General features: G+C 38.8%; 1 protein-coding gene across 3 annotated transcripts in view; it reads right to left on the bottom strand.

The window, feature by feature from the left end:
- Positions 1–24,085, bottom strand: part of Abcb1 (ATP binding cassette subfamily B member 1) — a 95,771-nt gene extending 71,686 nt beyond the window's left edge. Inside the window, exons 1-4 of one of the 3 annotated variants that reach the window (XM_063233865.1) lie at positions 23,917–24,085; positions 23,429–23,493; positions 19,383–19,431; positions 8,774–8,945 (exon numbers count right to left, since the gene is read on the bottom strand). In XM_063233865.1, the coding sequence (XP_063089935.1) occupies positions 8,774–8,945; positions 19,383–19,431; positions 23,429–23,487 (280 nt within the window). In that variant the 5' untranslated portion in view covers positions 23,488–23,493; positions 23,917–24,085. 3 annotated transcript variants of the gene reach the window in all.
- Between the last annotated feature and the right edge of the window lie 753 nt (positions 24,086–24,838).

The raw sequence follows: 24,838 nt of genomic DNA, 5'->3' as shown, positions 1-24,838 counted from the left end.
CACTGTGAGCAATACAGACCAGTCTAGTACATTTTTTTTTAATTTTATTTAAGGAGAAAAGAAAAAAAGCAGGGAAAGGGTACAAGTTATACAGATTTACAGAAAAAAAAATGAACAGTAGGAAATCACTAGTTAATGGATTACATATTGTCATCTTAGAAATAATTGTTCAAGTCACAAAATTAAAGCTTGTAAAGTGGACATTCCATCAATTATACTGCAAACAGTTCTGTTCATTGATCCAATAAAACTCTGTGATATCATTTTCTATCTTATACACTTAAATATACATGCAGTTATATAGTTTGGAGCACTTTCTTTTCCTCTCTTTTGTACCATGACTATTACACATTTTGGGTTTCATTGCTCCCACGGTTCTTATTACTTTTTTGGAAGAGAGTAAAACCAAATGTGACATAACAGAACAGAGTCAGTCAAATCAAAAGGGTGGACATAATAGATAATGTAAAAACATAATACAAGGTGATCAACAATGGTTACCATAATGCCTCCCACTATCTCTAATAGAATTGCCTATATCATTAGTTATAATACAATTGAACAAAATAGTAAAGAATAAAACCGACAAAACCAAAACATTGGAGACATTGTAGGTCTTCAAAAGTAGATAAAAGTCAACAAGAATGGGCGTCATAATGAATCTCATTATCTTCACAGCTGATGCCTAAACTTTCGAACCTGATACTATCCAGCAAAACAGAATAGGGGAACATCAGTTAAAAACCAGATGGTGAGAGTAATACAGGGCTTTAAATCAAGGTAATGAAAAGTCAAAGTGGGTTACTATAATATATCCTGCTATTTTTTTTCCTTTAATTAAAAGGATAAAGATAAAAAAGTAAATAATGGAGTGGAGATGGAGATAAAAGAGGGCATAACAACGAAACAGCGCAGATCAAAACATAACCATTTAAGCAGAATAGTGTTTCACCACCAGATAATCCTAACCTAAAAGTAGTTACCATATTGTTTCTTTCTTTGAAATCCTTGAGTACAACTTCGTATACTGTAGCATTAAGTATATCAAAACAATGTAAGACCATTCAAGAGAATGACAGCGTTACAGAGTATTTAGAATTGACTAACAAAATGAACAATGGTTTCTGTATAATCTCCTTGTCTTTAAAAGGTTTTTGCTTATACTATCGTACATAATAAAATCCAATAAGATACAGCCTATTTAGACCATTGGAGACAGAAGAACAAAAGCTAGATGAGACTTCAAAACAAGATGATACTAAATCTGTATTACCTATTAAGATGTCATTTTCTCCAAAATAGCTGTTCCTATCATCCAATCTTCTCTGCCTCATTTCTGTTAAGCTCTTTTTCTTTCCGTAGAGGTCAGTTTGTCTTCTTCATTTTGTTCTCTGCTCCATTCATTGTGGCCTCTCTGCCATTATTTCTGGATTCTTTGTATTTTTCTTTTTTTAGAATATCCTGCAATACTCTCTGTAGAGTTGAATTGGTGGTTGCAAATTCCCCCAGTTCCTCTTTATCCTGGAAGCACCTTGTTTTTCCATCAATTTCCAGGGACAGTTGTGCAGGATATCTCAATCTTGGCTGGAGATTATTATCTTTCAATGCTTGAATTATTTCCCCCCACGCTCTTCGTGATTTGATGGTTTGTGCAGAGAAATCTGCTGTAATTCTGATGGGTGTTCCCTTGTAAGTGGTCTGTTTCTTGTCTCTTACAGCTTTTAATATTCTGTTCTTGTATTGAATTTCTGGAATTTTTATTATTATATGCCTGGGTGTTGCTCTGTTTGGGTTGTAGGTAGCTGGGGTCCTGTATGCCTCATACATCTGAGTATCTTTACCTTTTGCTAAATTAGGAAAATTCTCCTGGATTATTTCTGTGAGTAGCTTTTGTAGTTCACTTGTTTGTGTCCCTACTTCTTCTTTTATGTTCTTAATCCTTAAGTTATGGATCCTCTTATCATCTTCTTGTCTTTGTATTATTGCTGTTTGTTTCTTTGTTATTTTTAAGAAGTTTTTCATTTCATTCTCCCATATTACAAGTCTGCCCTCCAGTTCAGATAGTCTGTCCTTAGTTTCTTTCAAGCTGTTATGCCAGTCTTCTATAGACTTCTTAGTATCTTGGTAGTCCCTTTGAACCTGCTTCACGTATTCTATGCTTTCTCTGTTTTCTCCATCAAACAATTCACCCCTTTTTTTCTGTTCTTCCATTCCACCACCTGTTTTTTCTTGGGTGGTACTTAACATTTCTCTAACTATTCTGCATACTTCTAGCTTCAGGTCATTGATAACTTCATTCCTGAATTGGTCTATGAGGCTCTCTATATGGTGCCTTATGTGTATTGGTGTGGTGTCTGCTATTGCCTGTTTCTCAGAATTGGGGGCCAAGGAGCCTTTCTTGTTGCTGCCTCTTCCCATGCTGCCTCTTCTTCTCTGTTCCTTATATATGCAAGCTTATATAAGAGGCCCAGCTTCTCTCCCAGTCAGCCACAGCCTGATCGAATTGCGCCAGTTAGTTGTTCCCGCTCACCGCTGCGCACCAGGAAGTTACGGACCAGGCAGCCTACGCGTCTCCCCTCCCGGCCACCGTCAGGCTCTGGGATCTGGGTTGGGACAGTCTACCAGGTCCGCCGGCAGCGTCACGCAGGCCAGGCACTTTTCACCAATCCCGCCCGAGAGGGGGATGTGTGACTGGAGTTGCCACCGCGCCCTGCTCCCGCAGGACTGCTCGGGCCCAGAAAGTCCTCTGCTGGAGTCAAACTGTGGTAGAGTGTCAGTTTCTCTCACTCACCTCACCACAAGTCAGTGCACACCTCCCTGCCGTTCGCAGATTGCCATTCTCAGAGCTTCCGCGCGTCTCTCTCCTTGCCGAGCCGCTGTAGAGGCAGCCAGCCGCTGCGCGGCGGGAAACCCAAATCGCGGCTTACAATGGCGCGGTTCCAGCCTCCACACCGAGTCTTTTCTGTTCCTGTTTTAGCACCAGGACTGCATTCCAAGTTGGCTTCTCTCAGCCCAGTTCATTCCTGAGTCAGCAGAGCATATCTCCACCGACTTATGTCTCCTTAGTCCCCACCATTCCTGGCTTCTGAGCCGAGTCTTTCAGAGAGCCGCCGGTAGTTGCTGTTATCTGTCCGCCATGTTCTCCCGGAAGTCCCAGTCTAGTACATTTGAAGAATGAATGAGCCAATTTGGCCGCAGCTCAAGGTACATTGAATGGCTATGAGGAGGCAGATGCGTAGTTGGAAAGAGTCTGGACCAGCCAGGTGTAGTAAAAACAGACAAACAAGCATTAATGTTGTTGAGCTAAAATGGATCTAAACAGAAGCATGGTCTGGGAAGATTTCACAGTCAGCAATGTATAAGATTAATTGGAAGGGACTTGAGTTATCACAATTATATAAGAAGAGAAGGTCTAAAAGAGAATATAAAACAAGGAATAAACAAGACTTATAAAGGAAAAACTTTAGGAACTGCCACCTGATGGAATACAAACATTAAAAATAACAAGTGATCAAGATATCACGCCTAAGCATTCAGAGAATGATGGCATCACAGTAGTAAGCCAGCAGAAACAGCTGGTCTAAATGGCTGAAGGAAGATTATTAATCCAGGCTCGCATATTCAAAATTTTGTAGTACATGTCACATCCATCCGAAGATGTTCAGGAAGTATTGAGGCTGTCATTCTCGAGTTCGGGAAAGAGCTCAAATCCAAAACACATTTTCGGGGTCATGTGTTAAAAGCCATAGCTAAATTCAAGAAGGAAAATCCATCTCTCTCTACTGTAAAGGCAGGTTGGCAGGAAAGGGAGATGGCAGAACACTGGGGAAAACCACATTTATGAGCAAGGCAGAAAGAAAAGGAGCAACAAAGAAATGTAGAGATCGGAGAAATCCATGACTGCTTCAGCCTCTTTCCATACAACAATAAAATCCTCAAGGGTGAGTTTTCTCATAGAGCAACCAGTTGAGATTTCTTCTGTCCCATGTATCAAAATAAAACAGGATTTTTCTCCAAATCAATCTTGTAAAACCTCTCACTGTATATCTTCTGCCTTCTCTATATGTCAGAGACTATTTAGTTGTCATTAGTCTGTATACTACCAAATCAAGGCAAGGTTGAAAGTGTATCTATTTTCTGTTCATTACTGCTACAGACTGAAATTCCTTTATCTAAAATGCTTGGGACTAGAAGTATTTCAGATTTGAAAACTTTTCAGAATGATTTGAACTGTTTGTAGAGATGTCACAGGTTGAGAACCCCCAAAACAAACAAAAAAATCTAAATTGAGCACTGATGCTCATAAAAGTTTCCAATGTCAGGACATTTCAGATTTTGCACTAAAGTTTAGGAACCAAGAGAATTTAAATATAAATTCTTTGGCAATAGTGGCTTTTAAGTCTAGAGTCATTTTCCTGCAATCGTATAATTTCTGAAACAGTTCTGGAAGTCTTCTTTTATAAGTGTCTTTAGGAGACATGATTAAAAAAAATACAGTGAATTTCACCGCTGAATGCCATCCTATAAAGGAAAGAGAGAGTCTGGAAAATGCTACGGTAAGTCTTCATTGACCTATTCACCAGAGCTGGCACCATGCAACTTCTGGGTCTTCCCCAAGTCAAAATGCTGGTGAAAGGTAAATACTCTGAATTGATTCAGGACATAATGACTAAAGACGTGAACAACAACTTTCCGAACTGCTTCAGAAAGTTGCAAGATTGATAGGATACATGTGTTCCCATCCAAGAGGAGTATTTTGAGGGTATTAATAGCAATGTGACTTTTATGGTAATAATTTTTAAAAATTTTAATACTCATTGCATTTTCAGTTACCCCTAGCTTTATAGAGGCTCTGCACATGACTTATACACTCATAGTTCAAATATCAAAAGATAAGAGTCATTTATAAAAAAAATAGATGCAACTGACACCATAGTGCTAAGAGAAATAAATCAGTCACATATGTATAAATATTACATGGTTTCTCTTACATAGAATTCCCCAGTATAAATAATTTAGAGCATAATAAAAGATAGATAATATGAAATAGGAAGATAAATCTTTCACAAATGTTAAGCCAATCTAGAGAGGGACAGAGGGAAGAGAGAGAGGAGGGAAAGGAGAAGTAAAAAAAAATTAAGATGGGTCATAGATATATATATATATATATACCAACTCTCACGATCAATGTAATCATTATGTATAGCAAACATATACTAAGAAACATTCTAAAAACTGAAATAAATATTCAAAGGTTAAAAAATGATAAACAGAGATTAAACATTCCTAATCCGAAAATCTAAAATCCTAAGTGCTCCAAACCCTGAAATATTTTGAGCACAGCCATGATGTCACTAAGAAAATTTTAATTCATCAAACTTTGTTTCATGCACAAAATTATTTTTAACAATTTTATAATGCTACCTGTAAACTATGTGTATAAAATACAATCCAATCTCAAAGTACATGGTTATATATATGAAAATATTCAAAAATCTGAAATAAATCCAGAAGGCTTTTAATAAGGGATACTCAACTTGTACTATTTCAAGAACTGGCATTTTACAAATAGTTTTACTCATGAGTTTTAAGGCAGTAAAAGTAGAAATGACAAATGTAAATATAAATTATTTTCACTTTCCCTTTTTCATATGAATTATTAATGCACATGAGACTTGAGTATCTGATTTTCTCCAATTTCTATGCCCATAATATGGTAGGGAATGAATATAAACAACTGTTTGAAGCTTTTGGAGAAAGAGAAAACATCAATGTGGATATACTATAAACTGAATCACCAGATACAACAAATAGTCAAAAGTTTATTTTAAAAGTATTTTGGGGTACTAACCACTATGAGACATGGAAAATCCCCTGAGGCCCTTAATTTTTGAGTTGTTTATCCTTGGTCTCTTCTCTAGACACCTACATCCTTCAGTGTGTAGACTCAGTAACAGTCCGCTACTAACTATCTCTGCTGCTTACTGTGTGTTATAGTTTCTATCTAGATGTCCTTGCAAAGCCTCAGGAAGTCGTGGTGGGGTGGCCATTTCATTCATAGAGTTTGTGATTAATTCATGGTCCAATGCTAGCATTAAAGGTGTGAGTGCTACATCCGCCCGAGGGCAGGCAGCCTGAATAGAGCATAAGGGACACAAAGACGGTTGTCTCTCTGTTGTTGCTTTTGCTGTCTTCCACCACCATGAATTTTTGTTCCTCTGCCATGTGCCAACCTGCCTTGGAACCAGCCCATTGGGGACCGAAACTTCTATAAACTGTGAGCTAAATAAACCTTTTCTCCTTTACCTTTCGGAGTTGAGTATTTTGTCTCAACAATGAGAAAAGTGACCAAGACACTTTGTAACCTCAGGTGACTTAAATTTACTCAGGTGATTTAAATCTCTCTGGACTTAATTTTTCTCATTTAATAAATATATAGACTATTAAACTCCTGAAAGGATTAAAGGAGTTAGTCTAAGTGAAGCACAAAGAACAAACCTCTACAACACTGCACTAGTCATATCCAAATATATCTGCTTGCCAGACAAGGTGGTGTACGCTTGTAATCCTAGCACTCAGGCAGCTGAGGCAGGGGAACTGCCTTGAGTTTGAACCCAGCCTGGGCTATATAGTGAGTTCAAGGCCAGCCTGAAACACATAGCAAGACCCTGACTCAAAAAAAAAAATCTAAACCACATATATCTGCTGGTCACATTGTCCGTCCTTTTAACCCCATTAAGGATCTTGAGGTTTGAGAATGAATAGAGTAGGTACTGTGGCTGACACATAGAAGGCTTTAATATAAATTCATTAATATGCTGATTGAAGATAATAACTCCACTCAACACCCGGGATCAGGGTTACCAGAGAGCACTAAAAGATCTGCTGAGTCCACTACAAACCAGGAGGACAGCAAACTCCATACAATAGTGCTCAGCCTTTGCTATAGAGGAAATAGTGAGGACCTTCTTTTGTGCATGGTATAGAAGAAAGATGCCAGTCCAAAGGCAGCACAGAATCTTGCAGCAGTTGCCTTTGAATGCCATGAAGGTAGGTGATAAGTGCATAAGATTTTACATAACTGAACCATATTGTATGTTTTTCTAGCCCAATTATCTGACCCAATTCACAGTATTGAAGTAGTTCTACTCAGAGTAAACACTGTATTTTGCAGGATCATAAACAAGTGGATCCCAAGACCCACAGACAAGTATCAAATGTTCCATCTATATCCCAAATTGGTATGAATATTAATATTCATGATTCTGGCAGAAAAAATTTATAGCAATCAACAGGGACCTAAAAATCCAAAAAGGTAAGAGGTTATTACAAGCTATGATTAACATTTTCAAGGGTATTCTTAAACAGGAAGTTTCAACATTTTTAACACTTAGTCCCAAACTGACCTGTGGGTCTTTATCAATCTAGGCTTAACTAGAGGTGCCCTGAAGATTTAAGCTCAAAGTCATTAACCAGTCTCCCGCTAGTTGAAAGTATGCATATTACACACCAATTATTTAATAGTCCATTCACGTTCCCATTCTCTTAGCTGTTTTACATGTCCTCTCTTTATCAGCCAAATGTTTTGCTTCCTACATCGCTGAGAACACTGAAGTGCAGTAATGCACTCACGCCCATAGTTTCACCTTCCATGGTTTCAGTTTCTTGTTGTCAACTGTGGCATTGTATGGTCTCACATCACGACAACTGGGTGAGAACAATACCATATGACCATATGAGAGACAGAGATCCTGTGTAAGTACACATTCACATAACTTTTAGTAGAGTATGTTATTATATTTAATGCTATTTTATTACTAATTATTGATGTTAATCCCACTGTGCATTATTTATACTATATATTAAACTTTATCATAGATACACATATACAGGAAAAATACAGCATATGTAGAGTTCAGTATCATCCATAGCTTCAGGTACCTCTTGGGGGTTTTGAAACATATCCTTTGCAGGTGACAATGACTATCGTAAAAGCTAAACATCCAGTCTCATCTCATCTACCTAGCTTTGGACTCTCAACACTCAAATTCTCTCTTCCCATTTGTTATTGTAGACAAACTGTCTTTGCTTCTACCTAAAGCAAACATTACCTCCTGGCCATATGGATTTCATCCTTTATCAAAGGAAGAAACTTTGACAAGTTTTTTCAAACATCATGTATTACTGTCGCCTCTCTTCTGAATTATTTCAATTAATAAACACATTGTTTCATCCACTCTAAAATACACACACACACAAATACACACATGCATAATCGCACACTTCTGTTAGACTCATTTATCCCTTCCTGCCTAATCCATGAAAATATCCAAAACTGAACAGCTGAGATTGACTGCCCAGACCTAGTTTCCCTCCATCTTTCTCACCTCAGTTTATAGTAATAGCAATCTATACGGTTTCTCAGCTAAAACTGTAGAACCAACCTGGATCCCTCTCTGACGCTCACATCCAATCTTTCAGGAAATCTTGAAACCGATTCCGGTTTCTCACAAAGTCCTGATGAGGTTTGTATCTCCTCCTAGAACTTTCTACAGTATTTCTGACTTCATAGAGCTCTTTCCTTCCCCACATATCTCTGTCAGCATTTCCACTGGGCATTTTAATGCTTGTGAGCACTATCTTTTCAAATTCATGACAAGCATAAGCTACACTCTTCTACCTCCCAAAGCATTAAACACAACAGTGCATATTCAGTGATACAACCCTAAGTGTTTTCCTGCATGCTTCTAATAACGGTAACACAAATACTTACTTTTATCTAATGTACTTGATGCATTTGATGAGTTTGTGCCACTTCCATTTACAAAGGTGTCTGTCATGTCTCCAAACACCAGCATCAAGAGAGGGAGCGCAGCTCCATGGATGATAGCAGCCAGAGTCCCCAGCACCATGTACAACCTGTCCAGCCAATTTGAATAGCGAAACTACAAAGAGAATAAAATAGAGCATAGGCACAATTAGCAGCCTTCTAGATGATTTCTTCTGCCTTCAAAACATATCTCAAGACCAAGTATTATTCAGACTACAACTGCTACCACTCAAGTCCAAGTGACCTTTGCTAAACTGTTACAATAATAAATGATGAAAATATCATTTGATTCTTCAGTTGAGTTCTGGCTTAGTTCTTCAGGCTATATTCTGTCTTCTTATGAGGTCAAATGAGCTTATATAATAGAAATATACTATTTGTTTAGGTTTTTAAGGGAAGTTACTTTTCTTTGTCTCACAAGAAAAAAATGCCACAGGCTACTCAAAAGGTAACATTTTATAACTTTTACAAAGTATCATGGCTTAACTTACCAAGAAAAGGAAGGAAAAGATACATATTAATATAATTTGAATGAAAATAGTGAAACCACAACAGATATCACCAAAATCCAGGAGATTATAAGTAAGTACTTTAAAAATCTGTACTCCAATAAGTTAGAGAATCTAGAACAAAGGTGCAGATTCCCAGATATATATGAATTACCAAAATGGAACCAAGAAGATATTAAAACCCTGAACAGACTAATAGCAGGCAATAAAATCTTAGGCAATAATAAAACAATGTATCAACTAAGAAGAGTCCAGGAGCCAATGGATTTACCACAGAATTCTACAAATTGATAGAAGATCTAGTACGAACACTTCTAAAACCCTTTAATGATACAGAAAGGGAAGGAGTACTGCCAAACTCATTCCTGGAAACTACCATCAGCTGCACCAAAACTAGATAAAGATTCAAAACAAAAAATTATAGAGTAATCTCTTTAATGAATATAGATGCAAAACTCCTAAACAAGATACTGACAAACAGAATGTAACAATTCATTTTTAAAAATCACATATCACGGCCAAGCAAACTTTATCTCAGAGATGTAAGGATAGTTTAATACATGTAAATCAATAAATATAATACAGTGCATAAACAGAAGCAAAGACAAAACTTACATGATCATCTCAAAAGACACAGAAAAGACCTTTAACAAAATCCAACATGCATTCATGATTAAAACCCTGAAGAAAATAAGAATAGAAGGGCCTTACCTCTATGTGATAAAAGTTATATATAGCAAACTCATTGCCAATATCATAGTTAACTGGGGAAAACTGAAAGGTTTCCCTCTAAAATCAGGAATAAGATCAATATGTTCACAATCCTCATTCCTGTTCAACCCAAAACTTTAATTAGATCAGGCAAAATTTAAAAAGTACAAAGGATATGTAATAGGAAAGGAAGAAGTCAAAATTATCTTTATTCACAAAAATCACAACCCTGTACATACAAGACCCAAAATATTTTACCAAAAACCACTAGAACTAATAAACAAATTCAGCAAGGTAACAAGATACAAAATTAACACATGAAAATCAATGCCATTACTCTTCATCAATAATGAATCCCAAAGAAAGAAATTAGGACAATGTAATTCTCAATAGCATCTAGAAAAATTAAATACTTAGTTAGGTATTAACCTAAGCAAAAGGTGAAAAATTTCTGTAATGAAAACTATAGTACTCTGAAAAAGGAGATAGAAGAGGACATCAAAAAATGGAAAGATACTTTTTCTTTCAAAGTAAGCAAAACCAATATTGTGAAAATGGCCACTTTTCCAAAATGTATAGCTATATCTCAATCAAAATGACAACAATATTTCTCACAGAACTAGAAAAAATAATCCAAAAATTTATATAGAACCAGAAGAGACGCAGAATAGCAAAAGCAATCCTGAGAAACAAGAGCAAAGCAGGAGGCATCACAATCCCAGATCTTGAGCTATATTATAAAACTACTATGACTAAAAAAACAGCAAAATAATCACAGATAGATAGATCAGTGGAACAGAAAAAACATGCAAAAACATCCCTGTCCATCTGAGCTTTCACAACAGGGTCAAAAATATATGCCAGAGAAAAGATAGCCTCTTTAACAAATGGTGCCAGAAAAACTGACTATTCGCATACAGAAGATTGAATCTAGCCTTCTTTCTCTCACCATGTACTAAACTAAAATCAAAATGTATCAAGGTTTACATATTAAAGAAACACTTCAAGTGATGGAAGCTAAAATGGGTAAAATTCTTGAAGACATAGGCCTTACAGGCAAAGACTTTCTGAACAGAACCCCAACTGCACAAGAAACAATATCAAGAATCAACAAATAAGATCATGCCAAACTAAAAAGCTTCTACGGGGGAGCACCAAGATGGTGAAGTGGCAAGCAGCAGAGAAAGAGACTCTTTGAGAGTCACCATCCAGATCCTGGAGTGTAGCAGTGTGAGAAAGACAAGGAGAGAAGTGGATCTTCTGGACCCAGGAAGAATCTGAAGTATGAATTGAAGCCCACAGAGAGTGTGAAGAGAGAAACTTCAACAAAGAAGAAGGAGGTAGCCTGTGACACCTTCTCCCTGAAACTGGATTCGCTGTACAAGAACAGTTCAAACCTTCAGACACACAGTGATGACTGGTGACCTCAGAGGTCTCTACATGTCGAGGTCGCTCCCGGCCGGCAGGAAAGACACACGACAAAGTCTGGCGGTGTGCAACCTTGCCTTTATTTATCTCCGCGTGGGCCCCGCGAGGCCTCCACTCTGCCACCAGCCCTTTCTCGCCGGTGGACTTTTTCTATCTCTCTCTGTGCTTTCTCTGTGCTTCCTGTCTCGTGGCGGGAGAGGCATTCACTTTTATAGGGTGACAGTGGCCAATCAGTTCAAAGCGCGCGATGCGGGCTGATTGGCTAACATCAGTTGTTGCTAGGCAGACTATCTTACAGAGCGGGTTGTTTAAGTCGCCAGCGCAATCAGGGGGCAGGAAGCAGGCGCCAACTTGACTCACTCGATGGGAGGGGCAATCTAGCTCAGGCTCCGCTCCCACCCACAGGCCCTACGTCCGCCAAGTAAGGCGACCGGTGTCGGCGGCTCCCAACATCTACAGAGAGGTAGAGCAGTGAAGAGGAACAGTGGATATGGGGGACTGTACTTACTGGCTGGCTGTGAGTGCTGAGGGCTCAGTTCTCACATGCCAGAGAGCAACTGGCTGGGGGCCATCGAGGAGTGGGGCTAGCTGGACTCAGAACTGAGAGCTGCTGCCAGCTCCATCTAGCGTCTCTCAGTGGCCTCAGGCCAGCATAAGATACACAGATGGCTGCAGGTCACGAGTCTGGTGTTGGGGGCTGGGGATTTAGCTCAGTGGCATAAGCGCCTGCCTTGTAAGCAGGCAGTCGTGAGTTCGATCCCTGGTACCGATAAAAATGAAAAAGACAAAAAAAAAAAGAGTCTGGTGTTGGCCACAAAGTACAGGCTCACTGAGATTATCCACTGCCCTGCCAAACTACTGCTGGCTTGCTGGAATAAATTAACATGGATCAGCACTCTGTCTCCACACATTGTCTACCAGTGACAGCACAGAAAAACCTGAAAGTAGACTTTTTTCTTTTTTCTCCTCTGTCTTGTTTGGTTTTTGTGGTGATGGTGGTGATTTGACTTTGTGCTTTGATTTTTGTTTTTGTTCTTTTTTTCTTCTTCTATGCTGTTTAGTCTGGCTGCAAAGTGGGAGCTGCAGCTGGAGGTGAGAATGACAAATGAAAGCCTTGGGTGCCTGAATACAGAATACAGGGGATTTTTTCCCTAAACTTATGACTGACAATGGCCCAGCCTACACAAGTACTGCCTTCCAAATATTTTGTAAAATTTTTCATATTTCCTTTACCATATGAATTCCTTATAACCCTCAACATTAAGGAATTGTTGAGCATGATCACCATATGCTCAAAATTTAATTACAAAAACAAAAACAGAAAGCCTTCCCTACAAAATTTACATCTCATAGTATACCTCACTTGCAGTATATACCATTAACTCTTTAAATCCTACTAGAGATGGGACTACAGCAGTAGAAAAACAATTCAACCAGGTAAAAGTGAAAATTGTTAAGATAATTAAAAAAAAATCCCCTAAGGTAGGGAGAAATTATTGGACAGGACTCCAATTGATGACTAAGAAAGCAGCTGCCTGGAAACATTGTCCAGTTCTTGTTCTTTGAAAGGAGGCCCCAAAGATCATAACCTTAGGGAAAACACTCCTATAAATTTTATTAAAATACATTATTATAATGTGTTTATTTTGCTCATTCATCAAAGGATTAAGTTTTCTAGACAGTAAGGTGGTTTTTGATTTAAAGATGTCTTGGTACAAAGGTTTTCATATGCCTGTAATAACTGGTTGTGACTGTTACTATTTTCATAGTATACTGAATGTATTCATGCCTGCAAATGTGCAATTTGCAAAATATGGAATGAAGATCGCTTAAAATGATAGACCTTTCTTTTTTTTTTTTTTTGGTCTTTTTCGTTTTTATTGGTACCAGGGATTGAACTCACGACTACCTGCTTGTAAGGCAGGTGCTTATGCCGCTGAGCTAAATCCCCAGCCCCAAGACCTTTCTTTCAGATTCAGTCATCTACCTTTAACAAAAACTTATACAATGCACATCCCATTAAAGTATAAGGTAGGTAAAAGTTTCCTATGTTTTAAATAGAGATAATTGATTAAAAGAGTTTTTCTATGTCAACATGAAAATTTAACTATGTTACAAAATGTCATCCTGAGTCTCATGCTGTTTTATTATGTATGGCTTTTGATTTCTAATTTTCTGTATAAAATATGTAATCATGAACATTCTATAAGGATTCAAATATTAGAACATCAATGGTTATTAGAAAATAATGGTTCTATTTTATGTTCTAAGCTGCTTGATATTTAGATATGATAGTAACATTAAGCTTACTGCCTTCATTACAATATAATGTCATTAACTTTCTATTTTGAATGTTCAACAACTGAGGTTTGGAGATCAAAAACTAGAAAGACAGATGAGCTAGGAGGACAGCCAAGGTTTTGGCCCCAGCTCTTTGAGGTCAGTGAGGAGGAGAAAAAGAACTAGTTGGGCGGGGGGGGGGCCTGGGGATTTAGCACAGCGGCAGGCATAAGTGCCTGCCTTGCAAGCAGGCAGTCGTGAGTTCAATCTCTGGTACTGATAAAAACAAAAAAGAACAAAAAAAAAAAAACAAACAAACAAAAAAACAAAACAACAAAAAAAAAGAACTAGTTGGATGCATGCTCTCTAATAAACACTTTTTATGAGAAGTTGGAATGTGGTCATGATGAATGACCAATGCAGAACCCAATAATTTCTTTACTTACAAGCAAGTTATAGGAAGAAAAGGCTTCTCTGGATCCTAAGAGCAATGGCAAGAGACACAGTAAAAAATGGGCTCAACGAGACCTAGGAAACAATACGTGTCCTTAACTCAAGGACAGTTAAGGATTGAAAGATAATCAAATGAAAGAAAACAAAAAGTGCAACAAGACCAATTAGCAGGAGAGGTCTTACTGAAGTCCAAGGCAGCTAGTCCTCCTGCAGACAAACCACAGGCGTATGTAGCATGTTTGTCATCTAGGGAGAAAATGGCACCCAAAGTCCAGGCAAGGAGAGTAACCTGAACCAAGATCAAGAAGCAGGCAACACAGAAGACAGGGCAGCAGAAAACAAGAACTAGGAGAAAGAAAGCAGTACTAAAGTTAGCTTCGCTTTGCTTTCGAGACAGGGTCTTCCTATGTATTTCAGCTTGCCTTGAACTCACTTATGAAGCCCAGGTTAACCTCAAACTCACAGCGATCTCCTACCTCAACCTCCCAAATGCTGAGATTACAGGCATGTACTACCACGCCTGGTTTACTGCAATATAAAACAACAGAAATAAGTGGATTGTTAAGAGAAAAAAATAAGAACAGAGTAGTTTCTGACAGTAGTGAATAGAAGTCCATTAAGCAGGAAAGGAAAAGTGACATCAAATTATGAAATGATTACTGAAAATTAAGGTGTGATATAAGAATATTTAGTATATACAGTATTTAGATATATGCATTGATAACTGTCTTGATATAGATACAATCAGGTGAGCTTAAACTTGGTTTTATAAAATAATGAGACAGGCAGAAACTATTTGTCTTCTCTTATAGAATCTGTTAAAGGGGGGCTGGGGATTTAGCTCAGCAGCATAAGTGCCTGCCTTGTAAGCAGGCAGTCGTGAGTTTGATCCCTGGTACCGATAAAAACGAAAAAGACAAAAAAAAAAAAAGAATCTGTTAAAGGGGCAACAATAAGTACTTCAGTATGGGAAGAAGAGATCATTGACATGCAAAGATTTCTCTCATGAACATCACAACAGGAGCGGGGCGGGGGGGGGGTGGTAGTACACACTTGGAGTTGCAAGGCTAAGGCAGGAGAATCTTGGCAACTTAGCAACTTAGACCACATCCCAAAATTAAAAATTAAAAAGGCCTGGGGATGCAGCTCAGTGGAAAGGCCCTGGGTTCAACCCTCAGTACGTTTAAATACATAATAAATTAATAACCCACAGGACATTTTACTTCAATAATCATTCAATAATTATAATACAAGCAGAGGCTAGGCATGTAAACACGTATTGAATGCTTTCCTGGTAACATAAATGCCAGAAAATGAATATCAAAGCTATAATCCCTGCTTCCAGGGAGTATAAAGGAAGTACCAAGCAAAAAGTATATACTGCATTTTAAGTTACAATCTGCTATATTCAACAATATCACGATATTTACAAAAGCAAACAAAGTCATATTCTCCTTGGTGGGAAAAAAAATCCATAGGAAAAAATGATGCTGCCTCTCAGCCTTGAAAGTAGAGCAATGTTTAGAAGTAAAAAGAAGACATTATGGGGCTGGGGATTTAGCTCAGCGGCATAAGCACCTGCCTTGCAAGCAGGCGGTCGTGAGTTCAGTCCCTGGTACCGAGACATTGTAACCAGAAAGAACAGAAAATAGAGGCAAGAAAGGACACGATAACTTAGAGAAGAGGGGGTTTCTTAAAGTGAAGTGTTGACGTATGGAAATATCAAGAAAAAGCTTACTGGCCAGGAGGAACACATCAGGGAGTTGAGGCAAACCAGAAAAGGCAAGGTTCAAGGGGATGGACAGGAGACAACTGAGTCTGGTTTCAATGCTCACACTGGAAGCATTAATCAGAAAGGACATGGAAAGAATTTAAAGTCTGAGGCAGAATTTGACTACAGAAGGCACAGAAGGAGAAGAGGTTTTCCAGAAAGAGACAAAGAATGCATGGAGTTAAGAAAAGGCTGGAGAACAAATAATAGAGATATATGTTGGCTGCCTTTTTACGATCTTAAGAGCAAAAGGAAGAAGAAATATTTACTATAATAGGATGCAATGAAAGTGGAACAGTTTATGAAAGTCTTGTGTTCATAGGTAAAATCACTAAAGATAGTTACAGAAAGCACAGAAAGTAAACACAGTCCCAGAGAACAGAAGAAACAATTATTCAAGACCCCACAGCAGATCATCAATAGATGGCAGGTAAGACGCAGCAAGATATTCTCAGGATGCCCAAGGTTCCTTCAAAGGGCCTAGAGATCACTCTATGATAGGGGGATACAATGTCACCATCTTAAAGAAATGGTAAAGCTTAAAACCATGAGAAAAAGTGAAATACCTCAATATTTGATGTTTCAAGAAGTGACAAAACATGAAAGTATTACAGCATCCTCCATGCAATATTCTCACAGAAGTGTCTAATCATATTGTAATAAAATCTTTAGGCCTAACTTTCAGCATATTATTAATAGGGTGTCTCTCCCTGCATTCTCAAAATAAAGGTCATTTATATTTCATACTTCTTATCTTTTCAGCCGCCGCTGGTCCTCCCCCCACAGTGCTATCAGTTACCCAAGTAGTTTGTCTATGAATTACTCAGCATTCAGTTTCATCTTCTAAAAACTCTCAATGAAGAAGAAATAAATAGTAAGGAGCCACATCAAGAGAAAGTGTAGCATAGGCATGTGAAGACGCTAAGAGAAACCATAGCATCCTCATGGTAAAACTCTTAACTCTTTTGGGAAGACCTCTAGAAGAGAAATACTTAAATCAAATAGAAATGTCTACCTTTAGTTTTTAAGAAATAATCTCCATACTGCAATCCATAGTGGTTATACTAGTTTGAACTCCTATCAACAATATAGAAGGGTTCCTTTTTCTCCACAATCACACAGCAGTTGTTGTTGTTTGTTTGTTTGGGTTTTTTTTTTTTTTTTTTGACACCTAAGAATGGCTATTCTTAGTGGAGGAAAGTGAGATTTCAGTGTTGTTTTGATTTGCAATTTTCTGATGGCCAAAGATACCAAACATTTTTTTCATGTAACTACTGGCTATTTGTACTTTTCTGAGAAGTTTCTATTTGTTTCAGTTGCCCATTATTTGACTGGGACTTTCATTACAGGGGTCCTGATTTTGGGAGTTTTTACATACTCTAGGTGTTAGTCCTTTGTCTAAGGAAGAGCTGGCAAATATTTTTTCCCATTCCGTAGATTATCTCTTTACTCTGCTGTTTGCTTCGCTGAGCAGTGAAGTTTTTAAAGTACCCCAAAACAGATTTTGATTCTGTTTAGTTTTGTTTGTATGCTGCAAAATTTTCTTTCAAAATTGATAGAAAATAAAGACTTTCCATAACAAAGAGCAGTTAAAGAACTTCTTGATCACCAAGCCAACACTGCAAGAAGTACTCAAGTATGCTAGACAAGAGATAAGGAGGTCAAAATCATCAAAGAGCTCAAAAGAAAGAATTCATCTAACTGGGTGACTTGCTAAACAAAAGTGAAAAACTAAAAGACTTCGTAATGGGAAAATAACACCACTTCTCTCTAGTCCTCTGCCCTTACCAAACTGTCTAACTGCACCCCCAAGGAATCACTACTTGGCCACACATTCCCCAGTTCCTAGGGCTCAGCAGCTGCAAGCTGGGTGGGAGGCTTCCAGCAGCTGACAGAGTATCCTGCAGTCAAAAACTCTCTGGTGTCTGAGAAGTTCCTACTTGGCACTACCCAGCATCACTTCTTCTCCCCTGAATCACACCAGTCACAAGTGCTGCCTAATCCCTGTCCCGCACTGAGCCGCTGGCCTGGGGCCAACTTCTGATTACAGGTCCCTCAGATTCTTGTCCTTATTTGTTACCTTCCCTAGGGCCTGCCAGTTCTAACCCAGTCACTGTTCTCCAAATAATCCCCTAGCTTTCACTTTCTGTATTGCCCTGATCTGCAAATATTTCCCCTAGTTGGCCCCTCTCTCAGAGAGAAGGGAGCCAGGATAAAAGAGCACTGGATGGCACAGTGGCTGCCAGGCTACCAGCCCAACCCGCGCTCAGCCTCTCCCAAAATGCCCCCTTTGCTGCGCTAAGGGGCAGCCCAGCTTCCTTTTCTACACCCTCTGACACGGACTCATCTGCTTCTCCTTCAGGCTGCCATCCTCGATTTGTGTCTGTTGGTGGTATCTCCCCACCACCACACTCCACTTCCCAGTGGATTTCTTCAGTGGCTCAGGCACACTCCTACAGTCACCCAGGAAGGAGCTCCCAATAAGGAATCTCTGTGACACTTCTTTTACCTCAAATTACTAAGATCCGGCTTCACAGCACTATCCATTCTTCCCCATTTGAAAAAAGAAATTTTGGTGTGTAATGAGTAAAATACAAAAGTGTCTGTTGTAAAACTTATTTGTTTCAGTAGTTTCCAGGGTCAGGTCCCTGGAACAACTTATGTAAATAATTTACCTAAGTTCACGACAGTAATTTACCTGGGTTCATCTAAGTTTACACTCTGGTGAGACAGAGATTAACAGCAACCACCTATATCTATAAGTTCCTGAAAGGCTTCTAAATAATCACCATGCAACCAAAAAATGAAATAGACTTATGTTAAGATTTTGAAAGTGTAGATTTTCAGCTAAATCGTAGTAACAAATTTTCATTGCTACCTTTCATTATGGATGCTTGGGACTTTGATCTCAAATCTGCCACAATTTCACACCATAAAAGGGGACATGTAAGGTAACTGGCTTGCTCTGTCCAGATGGCAAAGTCCATTACTAAGAGAAACCTTTTTTGTAGGCAACAGATCAACAGCAACAAACTAATAAGGAGAATACTGAATCTAGTCTAGCAAGAATGACTGCTTACATTCCATTCACATGGCATGTGATGGTGAGTATTTCTCTGAAAATAAACTACTGTTAATCCAACTAATTCATTTTAAATCTCCATTACCAGGTTTTCTAAGAAAATATTATATCAGAAGAAAAACTTGTATATGTGTAATTTTGAGCAGTATAAGCATGAGTAATGAGGAGATGGATATGATCAAAACATACAAACTGAAACTCAGTATTTTTACAAATACGCACTAGTAAAGAAAAATACTAAAGTAAAAAATACCTTGTTTCTAGAGATGATGTCCAATTTACAAAACATTTTGAATGGTAAATAAACTTTAAACTCACCATGGCAAATGTACTAACAGTTGGTTTCTTTTCCTTCTTCTCCTTTTTACTGAAAAATACAACAAAGCAATTATAAAACCCTTTAAAGATTATACAAATTTTTAAATTACCAAATTAATATTTAATGCTTATATTTAAAGAGAACTAGGGCAAAGATGTTTACATTATTTAATAAAAAATAGTATGATTTAATTTATAAAGTTTACAAATATTTGCATAGGTTTTCGAACTCTCTATACATTGTTATCCCTGGATATTAGAATTTCTATAAAAAGGTTTATTCCTTGTGCCTTTGGGTAAATAATTTTCTATGATTAATATATAACACACACAAAGAGAAAGACACCACTTATAACTAAAAAGTTACTTACTAAGCTAAGCGAGTTTTCTTTTTATTCTAACTAGAAAATCATTCATGGTCTCTCTAATAAATCACCTTAATTATCATGTGAGTATTCTAGCAGTTGATATTCTATCTACCTACTACCAGATATTATTGGAGAGCAATAGTGATCAGATGTTGAGCATAAGTGAAAAATAGTCAACTTTCCTTATGAGCAAGTCTGATTCTGAAAGGATGCCTGGAGCCCTAAGTTATGAAAACAAGTTAATTTAGAAAAGTTATGGCCTAAAAAAATCTGTTCTATAAATTGTGGAAAAGGTGTCCTTGGGCATAAAAAGGCCAGCTATTATTTTGAGGCTAGTTTCAAAGAATCTGACTCACTAAGCCATGCTCTCCGTATGCAGCTGCCACCTTGAACGTGAAAGCAAACCAACAATAACAAATTAACCTCATTTTTGTAAATATAAAAGACTATTTTAGAAAAAAGTTGTATTATTATTCAAGAAATTTTCAAGTTCAAACAATAAATCTAGAGTTTATGAATATTTGGCTTTGGAGTGATGTTAGCAAGAAAACACAAACACCTTCAGGTCAGGCCCCACCATACTCCTGGTAAAGGCATGGTGTCAATACACCTGGAAACAGAACCAGAGGAGTAAAGCAGTCGTTTTTAAGCCATAAGCTATTTCCTTAATTTTTCTAAAACTGATGCTACTTTGGAGAATTCACAATATTACAGCTCTCCTGCATGTGATTCATAAACAACTCTGAAGAAGGCATACTTTCTGTCGTGCTTTTAGAGATAAGAAAACCACAGAGCAGTGATAAGAGTTAGCTGACTTGTCCAAGGTCCTACTGCTGGAACAAAGCCAAGACTTTAACTGCAAAGTCTGTTATCTGATCACTAACCCATAAAGTTGTGGCCTCCGACTTCAGAGATACAACACTGTGAGAAATACACTTTCATAGGAACCCTTTTACCAGTTTCCTCATTTAACCCCAACAACAGAGAACACTGAGCTTACAAAGGCAAGTCATTTACAAATTATCGTTTCAAAGATGGCATTTACAAACACAGGAACTCCAGATAGTACCATTAGCCCACAATTGTCTATTAGCAAAGTCAAATGCATATTCACAACCCCACATTAAAATGTATAGTTTTCATAACAGATTAAAGGGGCTGGGATTTAGTTCAGCAGTTTAAGTGCCTGCATAGCGAGCACAAGGTCATGGGTTCAATCCCCCCTAAGAACTAGTTTAAAAATCTCTACTTTGAAGCAAAGTCTGTAAGCCATGGTAGTAACATAATAAAATGAAGACATGGAATGCCTCAGTCACTGGCTGGGGATATGGCTCAGTGGCAGAGTGCCTGCCTGGCAAATGAGAGGTCCTGTGTTCAATTCCCAGCATCAAGTAAATAAATAAATAAAAGATCAGTGGGTTTTCTTCACTGTTTCCCTCTACTTAGCCCCAATTTTCTTACTTAAATATATCTCAATATTTGTATCTTCAGGATACAAACTATCGTATTTTAAAAAACACTTTATAAATAGACTATATGGAGTCTTTATGTGTTATGAGTTTAAGTTTTTCAATATGAAAAACTTCAAATGAACAGAAAAATTCAAAGACTATAAGGACTTCCCACATGATTCACCTAGATTTATCAATGAATGAGTGCTCTGATTGTATTTGTTATTTATACAAGAGAGTATATATTCCAATTTGTTAGTATTTTGATGAAATAGTTAAAAGTAAGTTGTAAATATTATCATAGCCATGGATTTTCCTACCATTATCACATCTAAGAACTCTAAGAGCAATTTTGACATCACCTAATATTCCATCCACATTGTTTTCTCAAGAATTGTTTCTATCAGTGGTTTTCTTTTTTAAAACTCTGATATAATCAGTTTGCACATTATATTTGATGATTATATCACTTCAGTCCTTCTTAATCTAGCAGCCTCTATCTGCTTCTTTACAATAACTTTTTTAAAGGGCCAAGAATAGTTATTTTATAGAATGTCCCTCATCTCTCATATATATCAATTTAAAACCGAGTGGAGAAATACAGTAACTGTAAAATACACAGCAGATTGGAGGTCTCAGCATTAGAGAAAACGGCAACTCACATTTCTATTGGACACCACGAGTCTGGAAGCTTAATTGGATTCATATTAAATTTGTCTGCAAATATACTACCTGTGCACTCAAATTCCATCTCATGCTGAGTCATTTAACAGTCTATTCTACCACAAGTGATGTCAAGTGTGGCCATGGTTAAGATGGCAACTTCAAAATCTTTCATTGCAGAAGTACGTTTCCCTTCTGTCCATTAGTAATAAATGTGGAAATAGTCATTAGATATCTTTCTCTGAATTGTTTAGGATACAGACACAATCCTTGCCTGAATTATGACAATGGCAGGTTCTGATAGATAAATTTAGCTACATTTTTCTGTAGAGAAGATTCCTTTATTTTTCCCTACCTCTCATATCTTCTTTCACTTTTCTTCTCTGAATATTATCGGGGATTCATCAGTAGTATCATGTTGAATATCTCAAAATTATTCACGATTATTACTACCTTTGATATTCAAGGTGTCCCAGACTTGGCTAGTGGAGGCTCCCTGAAGTCAGCTTCTGTGTCTTTTGACTATTATTAAACTTGCTTCTTTGTTTTTGAGGTATACAAGATACCACTGGCACACTCCCTGCCCAAGATCTGGTTGAAATTCACTATTTTTTTTATGGGTACTCTTTCTTTTTAATAGGGAATGGTATTTAGAAATCAAAATCTGCAGTGTCATAAGCACTTTCCTGGCAAGCATGAGGTCTTAAGTTTGATCCCGGCTACGAAAAAAAAAAAAAAAAAATCAAAATCTGGCACAAAAAGTGTGTCCTTCTTAGTGGAAAGAAAATAAACTATTTATGATTTCATATACTGGAGTTTCCAATGCAAGTTTAACCTCTGTAAACTCTGACTTACAAATTTCTATCTCTTCACTTACAATGGAAAGCTTGGTTTCTAGTAATATTACTATATTTAACAACGTACTTTTTAAAAAAACTAACAAACCTACTGAGTGAAGTTTAAAATTTCTCAGACAAGCAGAGTATGGTGCACAAATGTACTTAAAACAATTATTTTCTTTCTGTGGTTACATTACCAATTTTATATGCACACAGTTGTTGCCAGTTAACACAAAACAAAAATAAGCTCGATCTAGTTATGGCCTTCTGGTGCATCTGCCACGCGACAAACATGCAATGTGTATGTCTCTGTTTATGATCAGATCCTGGGTCACAGAGCAGAGCCCTATGTCTTCAGGATACAAACTACCATATTTTTAAAAACACTTAAAAACAGACTATGTGGAGTCTTTTTGCAGGCGGATGGCTCCAATGTGTGGGAATCAACGTTGTTTGTAAAACAAAAGACAGCATAACAAAAAAGGATGTGAGTGTTGGTCATTCGGTCACTCGGGGCTAAGAGCCTCAGGAAGACCTCACAAAGACACCTGCACTGCGCCAGACTCTGCCCAGGAACCCTTTCAGCCCTAAGCAGGGAAGCCGCTTCCAAATCTGCCTTGCACCTCTGAAGATTCTAACAGCCACAACCGCCAGCTAGAGGGTAGAAACGAGCTGCCCAAATTTCTTAACCCTTTCAAGGTATGGAAGTGTAACAAACTGGCTACCTTTTCTTCCCCAGTTTATAGTCCCCTGCTTTTCCACCGAAGTCCCCTTCGTGATCCATGGCGACCTGGGGAGAAACCACAGCCCGTCAGCCAAACGCGCAGCTCCACCGCGCCGGGCTCTCCACCACCCAACCCGGGCATTCCCGGTGCAGGGGACCCTTGGCGGGGCCCCCGGTACCGGGCGAGGGGACTCGCGCCTCTCCCGCCCGCTGCGGTCCCCAACACGCCCCAGCCCGGCTCCCAGGCCGGGTCCCGCCCCGCGAGGAGCGCAGTGAGGGCGGCGGGACCTAGGGCGCGCGCACCGCGCCCAATCCGCAGCCTGGGGGTGCTCGGGGAGCCTCCCTTCCCGGCGGCTGTGGAAGTGGCCTCGCGCGGTCCTCCTGGACGTCCATAGCCGCCGCCGAGGAGCCCTTCTTCCACGCGGGCCACACTGCGGAGCCCGACCCACGCGGGAGCTGCAGCCTCCAGGCCCCGCTGCGTGCGCCTACCTCGGGCGCGGCGCGAGCTCCCCCCGGACCGGTCTGAAGACGAGCGGCGGCCTCTACCTCCAGGCGCTCGCGTGAGAAGAGCCGGGCTTTTTGTAGCCCGGGGAGTGGACCGACCGGGGGCGAGTCACCCGTGGGCGTGGTCCCACCCAAACGCCCGCGCGGAGTCGCGGGTTGCTTCCGGCACGGCCAGCTGGATGAATTTGCTGGGGAAGTAAGTGGTGAACCGGGCTGGATTTCCAAGGGTGCCCTGACTTCTTGGACCCTTATTCGACAGGCACCTGAGTCAAGAGTGAGCTGTGTACCTGTCCGCTAGCTTCAGGGAGCTGAGCTCCAGCAGGGGCAGCGCATCTAACACAGTTGATAAAACCAGTTTGGGCCCCACCAGCTCTGCAGTTTAAAGTTCCTTCCTTTCTACTCTTAAAAAGTCACTGAGAAATTATTGTGCTTGGTCTTTTTACAGTTTCTGAGGTGTATTTCTGCATTTTTTCTAAAAGGGTAATTGGGAGGAAATTAAAAGGAAGGTTTTTGACTAAGACTATAGAAACAACAAATTCAGGTTGGAAATCTTGCTTAAAAGTGTGTCTCAAAAAAAAAAGTGTGTCTCATATTTTAAAGTTTAGCTATCAAGTCAATGTGCATATTCCCTCAGAGCATTTCAAAGCGCTATTTTAATAAAGGTTATTAAACAAGATATTTTAGCGTATTGCTTTCATAGGGGGTTCTTTGTGTATCTCCTTGCACACTTGGTAGTTTCTCTTGTCCATAGAATCTTCTTAAGATGAAACAAAAGCAAATACAAACTTCACATCTATTTTACAAAGCTGTACAAATTAACATCAGAGCCTTTCACACTTATAAACAGCAAACAGTTCTTTTACCAGCTGGTCTACCTATACCCGCTTTCACCTAATCTGGCCTTTTG

The sequence above is a fragment of the Cavia porcellus genome, unplaced genomic scaffold (assembly GCF_034190915.1).
Source record: "Cavia porcellus strain 051 isolate PalLab524CR breed Dunkin Hartley unplaced genomic scaffold, mCavPor4.1 scaffold_2, whole genome shotgun sequence".
NCBI classification, from domain to species: Eukaryota; Metazoa; Chordata; class Mammalia; order Rodentia; family Caviidae; genus Cavia; species Cavia porcellus.
The sequence above is the reverse complement of the archived record's forward strand: the minus strand, read 5'-3'. Positions and strand labels throughout refer to the sequence as shown.